The following is a 12,084-nucleotide window of genomic DNA, read 5'->3' as shown; positions in this document are numbered from 1 at the left end:
CTATAAAGCAACTTTCCAGGAAAATGAAAGTCAAAAAACATGTAGACAACCTGCTTCTGGTTCGGGATTTTGTATGTCGCAGAGCAGCTCCCTAAAAGTCAAAGAACATGCCGGGAGGTTTATACATAATAATAATGGAAAAACAAGAGTGGGTCTTGGAATGTACAGAGTACAAAGTGAAAGGAAACAGCAGAATAAAAATGCCGTATAACTTAGAGGTTATGCTAAAACTTAGGTAAATTTGATTCAGAAGTGCTCTTTTGCACGTGGGCTCTTCAAATGCAGAGTACGGGGCAGAGAATCAGCTGGGACTCTGTAGAAAAATGCTCCTTTGGATAAGAATTTAACAGTGACCTCTAAATGGGCAGATTGGCAAACGTATCATCATTCTGTTTATGTTAGACTATCCCAATGACCCAATCCATCATCCTTTTTTAGGGTAAGATTATTTATTTGCCAAACACAAAAATAAAAACAGGATAGGACATAATGGAAGGATATTTGGATCACTTTTGCTGTTAAACTGCGCTTTGTTCTGAATTTTGTTTTTACACTCTTTTCGTTTAAGGTGGGTTCTAACTAGGTCACGATCAGAAGATGATATACTTGAAAAGCCAATGTGTCCCATGATTTCTGAAAGTTGCCCAGGCCAACACTCCATTCTGAGGGATGTGTAAATATGATTAAGTGCCCCATAAAAGTAAATGACTTGTCGTTTGCTCCATAAACGCTCCACTCCCACTTTGTGTGATTTTAAAAGATCAACGATTTGTTTACATGAGATGGAGCCCTAAGCCAGCATCACTGGGTGCCTTTTATGCCATGGGAGATTAGAAAGACCAAGAAGACTGTTCTCTTAGAGTCGGAGCCTCTGAGAAGCCAGCACTGTGACCCTGATGCCTTCTGAGAGGCCGTGGCTGAGGCCTTGTGCTGAAGGAGCTGAAGGGCTGTCTACATCTCCCCCGCTGCAAAGCTGTCTTTAAAAACCACTCTAGGGCTTCCCTGGTGGCACAGTGGTTAAGAATCTGCCTGCCAATGCAGGGGACGCAGGTGCAAGCCCTGGTCCGGGAAGATCCCACATGCCGCGGAGCAACTAAGCCCGTGAGCTACAACTACTGAGCCTGCGCTCTAGAGCCCATGAGCCACAACTACTGAGCCCGCGTGCCACAACTGCTGGAGCCCGCGTGCCTAGAGCCCATGCTGTGCAACAAGGGAAGCCACCGCGATGAGAAGCCTGCATACCACTACTAGAGAAAGCCTGGCGTAACAACGAAGACCCAACACAGCCAAAAAATAAATAAATAAAATTAATTTTTTTTAAAAAAAGCCGCTCTAAAAACCACTCTAATCAGCAACATGGAAGATTAAACCGTCATTTCATTCTTCTTTGTCTTCAAAAAGTAACGTAGAGGGCGCTTATTTTTTAACCAAGATGAAAATGTATTACTGAAAATAGCTCTTAAGCGACTGGTCCCTAGATTCCTTTGAGAGGAGGTGTGTTTCCCCACTAACGATCACCCCAGGTGACGGGCAGCCTCCACGGGCAGAAGGCGGCTTGTAACTTGTACATTGTTCTCAGCTCAGTGAGATTTGTGCAGCGTCTTGTTTAAGACACAGTGTTTAATGTCAGATGTGAGTATTAGGAAAAGACATACTTGTCTGATACCGAAAAAGAGACACTTCTACATTCTACTAGATCCATGATATAATTTTATTTGTGCATTTTCTTACCCTCTGTCTCTATATTTACCAAGTCAGGGTTGGATTACCGTCACGAAGCAGACCAGATAATGTCCATGCTCTCAGGACACTAGGCAGAAACACGCATGTGAGTACACACACACACACACACACACACACACACACACACACACACACGAGCAGAAGTTCAGTCATCTTCAGGCTCCAGGTGACCTTGTCTTGAACTCGGCTATAGCAGCTTCCACGCTGGCCCTGGGTCCTGTTTGGCATTTGCTTGTCTCTCCCACCCCTCTCGCTCAGCATCCCTCCACCACCTGCAGAGAAAGCTGGCTGTGGTCACGGAGACTGCGGGGACCAGGAAGGGTGTAAAGAACCTTACTTGCCCTGCACAAGCCTGCATGCCCCTCCCCAGGAGCACTATTGTGGGGTTGCCTGCCTTGATCGTCCCCTTAAGGATTCAAACCAGGCGGCTTAAGCCTACGGCTCCTCTAAGAAAAACCGGAAGGTGGGGAAATTGTATCTTTCTGTTATTTATGGACCACAAGTAGTACAAAGTAAGTGCTGGTAAACCACATCACAAGAAAACACGTTCTTTTTTGCCAGTTAGCTTGTTCGAAACCACTTCTTTAAGCTCCCCGTGTACATCATGGGTAAGGGGCCAAAATAGTCGTTTTCCGAAGAGCCTCGGTGCTTTATGGAGAGGTAAGGTTCCTGCGGCGTTCACTGTGGAATTCCCTAATTGGAGCTGCTTATGGGTAGGAGTGGGGTCAGAAACTTGGTGATTTGGAAACCCACCTGCTTTGGCTATAACTGACTAACCAAGGAAAAGTAATGCTAGAGATTTTGTTTTTAATAATCAAAAATTGGATTCATTGTCATTTTAATCTAACTGAACCCTAGTAACAGATCTGGTAGCTGGAGATCAGGAGAAGTTATTGAAAGTCTTGGTTTTAAGTTGTCAGAGAGTTACATTTACTCTCAGCATCCTAAAAATTTCTAGAGTTGTTGGTCTAAACAGAAGTTTTGGATCATATGAAACGTAGTCATTGAGATTACCCACAGATATCTTCAGTTCTGATTTTTTTTCAAGCCCACCCTGTGTTTGACTTGAGGGTCTAATGGGAAGACGATGGCCATTCGTGGCAGCATTGGCATGCCGCTTGAATACTTTAAAATTCCCCAACAACCCTAGTGCTGAAATTCTTGTTTGATGATTTTTTTCTCGGTACCCATAAGAAAATTAACTAATTGCAGTTTTCTTTTTGTCCTTTTGCACCTCTGTTCGCTGCTTTCTGTCTCTCTCGCTGTCTCTCTCACATCAGTCACCCGGGCTTGGCACTGACTCATGTCCCCCCTCCCCCCCATCAGCCCACTCTCCCCCTGCATCTCCCACAGGGCTCCGCAGGAGGTGTAAGGAGAACGGGCACCCCCCGCCGGGGGTCGAGCCGGCCAGAGACCCCGGGCACCTGTATGGGGAGCCCGCCTCGGACTCTGATGGCCGAGGGAAGCCGTGCCTGGGGGACCACGATGTGGCTTTTAGCTGCAAACAGCGGCCGGGCAGAGGGGCCACGCTGTTTTCCTTCTCCTTGCAACTCCCCGAGTCTTTCCCCTCTCTCCTGGATGACGATGGCTACCTGTCCTTCCCCAACCTTTCCGAGAGCCACCTCCTGCCCCAGAGCTTGCGGCATTACCTCCCCATCCGCTCGCCCTCTCTGGTGCCCTGCGTGCTCTTCATCTTCTTCTTCCTGCTCTCCGCCTCCTTCTCAGTGCCATACGCCCTCACTCTCTCCTTCCCTCTGGCTCTGTGCCTCTGCTGCCTGGAGCCCAAGGCGGCCTCCTTGAGTGCCTCACTAGACAATGACCCGAGTGACAGTTCAGAGGAAGAGGTGTGTACCGCGGCATAGAACACACGTCCCTGTCGTGCTCGGGGCCGCGGTCCGAAACAGTCTCAGACGGCTGCTGCGATAGTGGTCCTACTTTCAGAGCCTCATTTATCGTCTGTGCCAATCTGTGCAGAGGTTTTGTGTGCAGGGGGTGCGACCCGGCCCCGGGGTTAGGCACAACACCATGTGGATGCAGCAGGCTGAGCCCGGCCCGGAACCGCACTGCCAACCCACCGACTCCAGCGGGTGGGGAAGGACTCCGCCGTGAGCCAATTGTAAATAAATAACCCGTTAGCTACGTAAGAACTCAGGGTCGACTTAAAGGCTCTGTTCAGTTCTCATTCGATAAAGGGAATGACACAGAAGACGGATGAGTAACTTTCAACTAGATTGGCGGCAAGTTACCAAAATGTACCCTGCTGTAATGATGCACAGTGGTGATACGCACCAGGTAAAGATGCTCAGGGCGCGGCGGGAGAGAGCACCGCCGTCGAGGTGCATCACCACCCTCGGGGCAGCTCTCCAAGACTGTAAATGCCTCCCTCTCCTCCCTGGAGATTCTGAAATGCCCCGGCTGCTCTTTGATTGTCATTGCCAGACCGTCATTGTTACTCCATGAGGGGAGCCCGATCCCGTGGGTGTGTTGGGTCAGAAAGAGGGGCTTGAGCAGTTTAAAACGCTCCGTGACATTGGTCATTGGCAGGGCCAGAAACAGGACCAGAAAGAGCGGCAGTTGAAAACAGCAGTTTCCAAACACAATCAGGAAAGACTCCTGTTAGGTTTCCACACGCTGTAAAAATGGGCTGAGATTTCATTAACATGAGCAATGCCAAGGCATGTGTTGGGCGGCACCCATTCTCTCAGTTCCGGCGTGAGGCTGGGGAAGTTGGATGGGCCTCTGCGGCTAGCGACCAGGAAAGGACCTGAGCCTTCAGCCTCCATCCGTGAAAGCAGGCTGCCTGTCAGTCCCCCGTCCCTCATCCGAGCCATTGGGGGAGGTGACATCCTAGCAGGTAGTGTTTCCTCTTAATTGCTCCCCTTTCCCTCCACTCCATTGCCCTGTGAAGAGCCCAGCGGTTTCCCTCTGTGCAGCCTTTAAATAGAACGCAGGGAAAAAGAACAGAAGTGCCAACAGGCCCCTGGCTGAGACCCACCCTCCTGCCTACGCCTGCCCCCCGCTCCTCCAGCAGTTCTGGAGGGTTTTGTGTCTAGGAGCCAAACCCAATACACCTAGCATTAAAAAAGAAAATCGCAAAGTCAAAGCAACACTAAAAAAGGAAAGTCTATTCAGTTCTATGCTCAGCTAGAAATGGTAATCCGAGCTGCACCTGTGAGTAGATAGCATTGTGAGGTACGTATCTATATTTAGTGGTATTATGACTGTTTCTTTGCAGCAGCAGGAAAAAAGTGGGAATGGTCTCCAAGACGTTCCCAAGAAAAGTTTAGGCTTTTCAATTTGATGTTGCCTAAGAGCCCTTTGCAAGGTTCTTGGATCCTCTGTGACTTAGCTCCAAATCTATCTATGTGTAACTATTTTCGTACGTGGAAAATATTTTAAGAGAAAAACCACTCTAAATCCTAGGTTTGAATATCACCGTTTCTCATAGTAGCAACATAATCAAATAACGTAGGTCCAAACCTACAGTTATGACGAACGCAGTATTATCTACAAAAACTGTTTATAATATTAGCTGGTTTCCAACCTGCTCGTCTTTGTTCCTTTAGCAGTGGAGCTAGGCATCAAGCTAACAGAAGGCGAAAAGATTGCCATTTTATGGTTTTCTGCATTTTAAATAACTGAACTTTTATGTAGCAAACCACACAGATCTTGTGCCTAATCCAGGGTGTACATCTTGTTGTAATCAGTGCATGAAAATTAATGTTCAACTTGGGCATGTCTGCATTACATCAGCAAAACAAATCACAGCAGTTACTCCTCGCAAGCTGGAGGCCGCGTGGCTGGTGTTCCCCACATGTAAACCCTCCTCTGAGACCGTGAACCAGCTCTGGCCGAGGCGGCCTTTCTTGTCCTCCGCTCCAGCCTCGGTCACCCATGACGGCTCTTCTGCCACATGACTTTGTATTTGGCCATCTGTTCAATGTCGTCTCAACCCCAAGTGTTAAGAGCTGTGAGCTCTGGTTCAAGCTGAGCTAGAGAACTCAGATGTAGGTCATTCAGGTAAAAAAAAAAAAAAAAAAAAAAAAAACACTCACCATTTGTTGACACGGCTTGTTTTAGTCCCTGGGCCTCAAGCGCTTTGGCAGCTAAACCGGGTGACTCTGTAACATACGGTTCAGCTCCGTCACTCTGGTTTTGCAAAATCACTAATGACTCTAATTCTTTTTAAATATTTTATCATCACTGCTTACATCTGTCACGTGTGGTAGTGGCTTAATTAGTCCCAGCCCTTCTCGAGAGTGAAACCCAGTGCAGAGAGCTGTAATCATTTCAAACTACAGAGCTGTTAGCTTTTTTTTTTTTTCATTTGTCCTTCTAGAATTTTGGTCAGATAAGGAGGGGCCGAATGCTAAATCATCTACATCTGTCCAGAGACGTAAGATGAATTTAGCTCACCGTAATTATGTGTCAACTTATGAAGAATTTTTTGATAATACCAAGAAAGGAGGTGGATGAAGTCTAGAGGAAAAGATTGATCACTTGATTTAACATTTTAGAGGGTGTAAACACATTATATGATAGTCCATGGCATGCCATACATTTTGCAGTTTTTCTTAGACATAGGATATATTATAAATAAAAGTTGCTCTAAAAGCTGCTTTATTCAGCCTTTAATACTTCAGTCATTAACTGTATATTGATCAGGCACTATGTTTGTTGAATGACTGACTGACTAGGTGCTGAGTAGGGGATTGAGGGAGTTTAGATATGGCCTAAGCTGCTATTTATTTGTGTATAGCTAGGAAAAATAATAGCAATACTTAGGAAATACTGTTTTGCTATCAATATTTATGATTTTTATAGGCATTTTTAGCTGTGTGTATGTGTCAGGCATCGCATAAAGACTTAGTATCTGTTACCTGATACAGTTAGGGCTATGGTTTTCCCCATTTTCCAAGAAGGAAATTGGGATTAAAATATGAAACCTGCCCCCTGTGCCACAGAGTTAAATAAATAGCAAGGATTTGAGCTGATGTCAGTCTGTCCTGAGACCCCCTCACTCTTAACCATGGTGGTAATTCCAGTGCCAAGATGCCTGGAAAGCTGCTGAAGTGAATTCTAAAGCCATAAGGGAAATAATCAAAGTAGGAGGAGAAAAACTTACAAGAACTTTCGAGGCCTTTGACACAACTAGTCAGCACACTGAGCCCAAGGCGTTCTTATTGGTTCTTGAAAGCCTGAGGTTTCCTCGGGTTATCCCATACCCTTGAACAGTGACCTGCTTCTCTTCCTAAATCAAACTGGCCTTGCCCTAGACTGTCGGTTGGTGAAGCCATGCTAATGCCCTAGCAGTGATCACCCTGATAAGAAAATTAATAGCCACCCCCTTCCAGGTGTTGCCAAGGTGGTCGGGTCATGAAAACTCTCAGCATGCTTTCTTTACCAACCTGCTGAAAAGGATTTCCCTCTTAGGCACAGGTCTGCCAGGATGGAGACCTCAGGTGCACAGGCCAAGCATGAGTTCCAGCTCCTTTTCTTTTAGGAATATAGAAAAGGAAAGTTTGGGAGAGGATCAAGAATCCAACCCAGCCAGAGTCATGTAGACATAAAGAGCACTGTCTCAGCCCTCCCGCTGGTAATCCATGGTCTTTGCAATGAGAGATTATTTTAAGAGACAGATTCACAACCTTAGAGCCCCCAGTATGGATTTTTGTTGACAAATTACTAATTGCACAACTTTGCTCGAAGGACTTTGAATAATGACTAGTTTGAGAGTTGAGAAGGGAAAGTCAGGTAATATTATATAGGACGTTGAGATGTCCCAATTTCAATGGCTGTGGCTCATCTCTCCTCCAGAAAAAAAAGAGTTTTTGTTGTAAATCATAAACCGCTATAAAAACAGATTAAAAATCAGTCTTGAAATTACTATTGTAATTCTCCCTTGAAAACCTAGGCTCTGTCAAATGCTGTGCTTTGTTTTATTTGTGTCCAAGTAGATGTCTCTCTCCCTCCTCCTCTCCTTATTTTTCATTACTATTATTTGCTTCATTTGAATGTTTATTTTGGAACGAGATATTTAATTACATACTTCTCTATACCTCTTTCTATTGGAGGGTGGGACGAAATAAACAACATATAGTCTTAAAAAATATCTAGTTAGCAATCCTACTTGAGAATTGAGTTACATTTTTCATACATAAAACATATGCCTGTGAGTCACTGGCATGTGCTTTTTATAATTAAAAGGTAATGCAGACAGCCTGATGGTCTCAGACGGATGCAAATTACCAAAATGGTGTAAATGAGGGGCTGAAAGTCCAGTGACTGTTAATAGTAGTTTTTTATTTAAATTGACATGTTAAGTTACTTTTCAAATGTGACCTATTCCTAGAATTTTTTTAAAAATCTATAAACAACAATTTTATTTGCATTAAACATTTCTAGGAGCTCTTTCTAGGGGTTTCAGTTAAAAATGGGGGAAAGAATGACATGGCAGCAGACATGTCAGCTTGGCTAATACACGTCCTGTGGTTACGCAGGCCGTGTGCCTCTGGTCTTCCTCTGAGTGTCTCTGCTGATGGAACCTAGCTCTGGCCTTTCTTTGGCTTTTGTTTGAACCTGCATTCTTGTTGGGAAGGTAGTGCGATACAGATCACAGAAAAAGGGACTGAACTGTAGGCCCCAGGCTTGCCCGCTTGACGAGATGGTTTGTTCTCTCTTCCTGCCTTCCTCCTGGAACCTGATCACCTCTGTGATCCACAGACCGACAGTGAGCGCACGGACACCGCGGCCGATGGGGAAACCACCGCCACTGAGGTTGGTACAGTCACTGTGGGTGCCGCCCGTTGCCTAACAAAAATGCTGGTTCTGCCTTTAGGAACTTTGCCTGTTGCCTTTTAGGGTGGAGAGAAATTCTACTTTTAACAGTAGGAGTTAAATATATTCTGCTGCCTAGACCAGTGGTTCTCAAACTCTGGCCTGCATCAGAGTCATCTGGCGGTTCCCATCCTCCTGTTTCACATTCAGAAGAAGGTCTGGGGTAGGGCTGGAGAATTTGCATTTCTAACAAGTTCCCAGGTGACAGTGACTCTGTCCATTTCAGGGTCACTTTTTGAGAACCCTTGGCTAAATTGGTAATACTTTTTAAAAAATTTTTATTGGAGTAGAGTTGATTTACAATGTTGTGTTAGTTTCAGGTGTACAGCAAAGTGAACCAGTTATACATACACATATATCCACTCTTTTTTAGATTCTTTTCCCATATAGGTTATTACAGAGTATTGAGTAGAGTTCCCTGTGCTATACAGTAGGTCCTTATTAGTTATCTATTTTATATGCAGTAGTGTGTATATTTTTTTAAATGTATTCCCTTATCCCAAATGTTTACGCATGATAGCCATAATTGGGGGTGGGTGGTACAATTTATGTAATTAGCTTATTGACTAGATACAGATATACTTTAAAATCCCGAATGGTCAAAATGCTTGTTAAAATTATACTACTTCTCTTAACTCATTTTTCATAGCCTGGATGTAGTCTGGGTCACTCAAAAGAAATGAATTTTCCAAGGAAAAGAAAATGAACAAATTACTGTCAGTACTTTATTGGAAAAAAATTATCACATTGACCAGGGATACTATGCTCTTATTTATCCTTTGTTAATTCTTTAGGGTTCATTAAATATGTGTATGGCTTACGTTGTTTTCTAAATCTTCTCTACCAGTAACTAATTAAAATTTCTGTAAAAACAATATTTATCTATAGCAATGGAAGTCAAGATGTTCATTTCCTAAAGTGCTAATAACAGAATTTTTTTTTACTTTGTGATAGTGTTTAACATTAGGTTGTTTTTTCCATTATCCAATCATAACAATATTTTCTAGTTGGGTATTTAGGAAGAACTAAAAATGTTATAGGTATTATCTATACATCACTTCATTGAAAATATGTTCAGAAAAACATTTCAAAATGGAGTTTAATTCTTTCTTCCTTTGGAAATGCCAGAGTTCAGTTCAAAGTTTGGAAGTCATCATTTTTTAATTTAGAGATAATACTGTAAAACTATCATACTGGTTCTTTTAAGCAATCACATGTAAACTGATTACAGGGTAATCATTTTCTATACCAAATATAACAATTGCATCTTAATTCTGTAAGAATTAGTTATATGTAACTACTGATACATTCAGTAAATTTCATTGTAATCCTAAGGTATGCTGTAAATGAAAAATATTTTAATACTACTACTTTAAATTTCTCTTAATTGGTCCCAGCCTCTCATCCCCTCCCCCTCCCCGTGTCCACAAGTCCATTCTCTACGTCTCTATTCCTGCCCTGCCACTAGGTTCATCAGTACCATTTTTCTAGATTCCATCTGTATGCGTTAATATACGGTATTGGAGGGGGTAGCATTAACATATATACACTACCATGTGTAAAATAGGTAGCTGATGGGAAGCTGCTGCATAGCACAGGGAGGTCAGCTTTGTGCTTTGTGCTCTGTGACGACCTAGAGGGATGGGATGGGGCGGGGGGGGGAGAGGGAGGCTCAAGAGGGAGGGTATATATGTACACATATAGCTGATTCACTTTGTTGTACAGCAGAAGCTAACACAGCATTGTAAAGCAGTTATACTCCAATAAAGATGTTAAAAACAAATGACTCAGCTATGAGAAAATAAAATACTATAAATTTCTCTAGCAGTTTTAAACTTTGTTATACAACATTTTAAGCATGCAAACGAAGACGTATAACATAGGTAGGTTATGAAGCTTAAAAATAAAATGAAGAGCTATGAACCCACCACCTCTGTAGAATCAGCATGCCTCCAGCCCTCTAACGCTTCTTATAAACGCTCCTCCTTCTCTTTTTTCCAGAGCCAGTGTAACAGCAGTGCAGGGTGGGGCGTGTAGGTTAGAGAGTCTGGTCCCCATTGAGACCCAGACAAAGTGATCCATTTGCTGAAGGCCATGTGCTCTGGCATCACCCACTTGTCACCCATAATTTCACTCTGGACCGCGTCTTATAGTTGATTTTTGTAGTTGATGGTAGTCTATTTAATTTCCTCACTTACCCCATCCGTATCAGCCCTCTCCTCTCCCAAATTTGTTTTTAAGTAGGTGTGTTCAAGAAATTCAAAGATCCAAGAAATTTTTTAATGTGGGAACCTCTGTGTTAAGTTCTTTGTGCTTCGGTTCTCTGGCCTCTGCGTTAAGTTCTTTGTGCCTCAGTTCTCTGGTCTACAAACTGGGGATCATAATAGCTAACTTCATAGGATTATTGTGAGGACTCCTACACTCCAAGGGAGCTCTCATCATTGGGTATTCATAGCCGTTTTTGTGAATTTTAATTTCGATGTTGGCTTCCCCCACTTCCTGAACCGTTGCTAACGTCTTTTAAGGACAGACCGCCAAGTCCTAGCTGTCCTCCCAAGCACACGTGTGGGCTCATCGTGCTTGGAAGTGTCCAGGTTAAGATGTCAAACACCCAAGGGGCAAGGAATCTTTTGCTCCTGTCTTCTTACTAAGCTTCACAATTTGTGTGTGAGAACGTTGTGGTTTATGTATAAGAAAGAAATGTCTTCTCCCATAAGAGCAAACTAGCGCCCCCATGTAGCTGGCTTATGTAGACCCATCCTTCCATCTTAGAGTCGATGGCATGGTAAGACTTTATTTCCCACTCTCTCTTGATGCTGGCAGTCGGACCAGGAGGAAGATGCAGAGCTCAAGGCACAGGTAGAAAATTCAAAACCAAACACAAAAGCAGAAACCAGCGTGTGATAAGTCATTGTCTGTGGTGTTCAGATCTTGCAGCATGCTCCGTGGTGGTGACTGTGTGCTGGTGCAGTGTGGAGGATGACACTTGTTCATGTGATGATCATGTCCCTTACCTTCCTTTCTTCTCCACTTTTTTCAGAATAGTCTGATTAAGCGAATAAAGGGTGAAAATGTGTATGTCAAACATAGTAATCTTATGTTAGAGGTTGGTATTGGTATATACCAGTGCATGCTTGTGTGTGTTGGTTTTCCTTTAGTGGCTTAACCTGTGGGCCCGTACCATGATGCATGAAGGGTGTGTTCTCACCTGTGAATACGTGCGGTTGACTTCTCAGCTTCCTCTGATTCCTTCCTCTCTCCTAGATGTAGATCCCCTTTCCTCCGTGTGTATTTATTTTAATTCTCTGGTTACATGTGAATTACACTCTTAACAGTTGACCTTTGAAACTTTTGATTTTTATGCTTGCGTGAACTAGATTTTGTTTTCCCTCGGAAATATCACATTTTCACCAGAGTGTTTGTGGTAGTGTCATGAGCCCTGATCAGAATTCTTTTATTTTGACTACTAATGAGATAATGACCTAACTTTTAAAACGAGAGAGA

General features: G+C 43.6%; 1 protein-coding gene across 15 annotated transcripts in view; it reads left to right on the top strand.

Moving 5' to 3' along the window:
* The window catches only part of EPB41L3 (erythrocyte membrane protein band 4.1 like 3), a gene marked incomplete at both ends in the record, with an annotated part of 83,554 nt that overhangs the window by 59,767 nt on the left and 11,703 nt on the right, over positions 1–12,084 (top strand). For 7 of the 15 annotated variants that reach the window (XM_082853172.1, XM_082853181.1, XM_082853174.1 and 4 more), the window contains 2 exons: positions 8,467–8,520; positions 11,404–11,439. In XM_082853172.1, the coding sequence (XP_082709298.1) occupies positions 8,467–8,520; positions 11,404–11,439 (90 nt within the window). Of the gene's footprint in view, positions 1–3,023; positions 3,588–8,466; positions 8,521–11,403; positions 11,440–12,084 lie in introns of all 15 variants that reach the window. The other 8 variants (XM_082853177.1, XM_082853185.1, XM_082853173.1 and 5 more) reach the window with 2 other exon arrangements.

The sequence above is a fragment of the Leucopleurus acutus genome (assembly GCF_964270905.1).
Source record: "Leucopleurus acutus genome assembly, chromosome: 13".
Classification (NCBI taxonomy): domain Eukaryota; kingdom Metazoa; phylum Chordata; class Mammalia; order Artiodactyla; family Delphinidae; genus Leucopleurus; species Leucopleurus acutus.
Note: the sequence above shows the minus strand (reverse complement) of the source record. Positions and strands in the feature narration are given on the sequence as shown.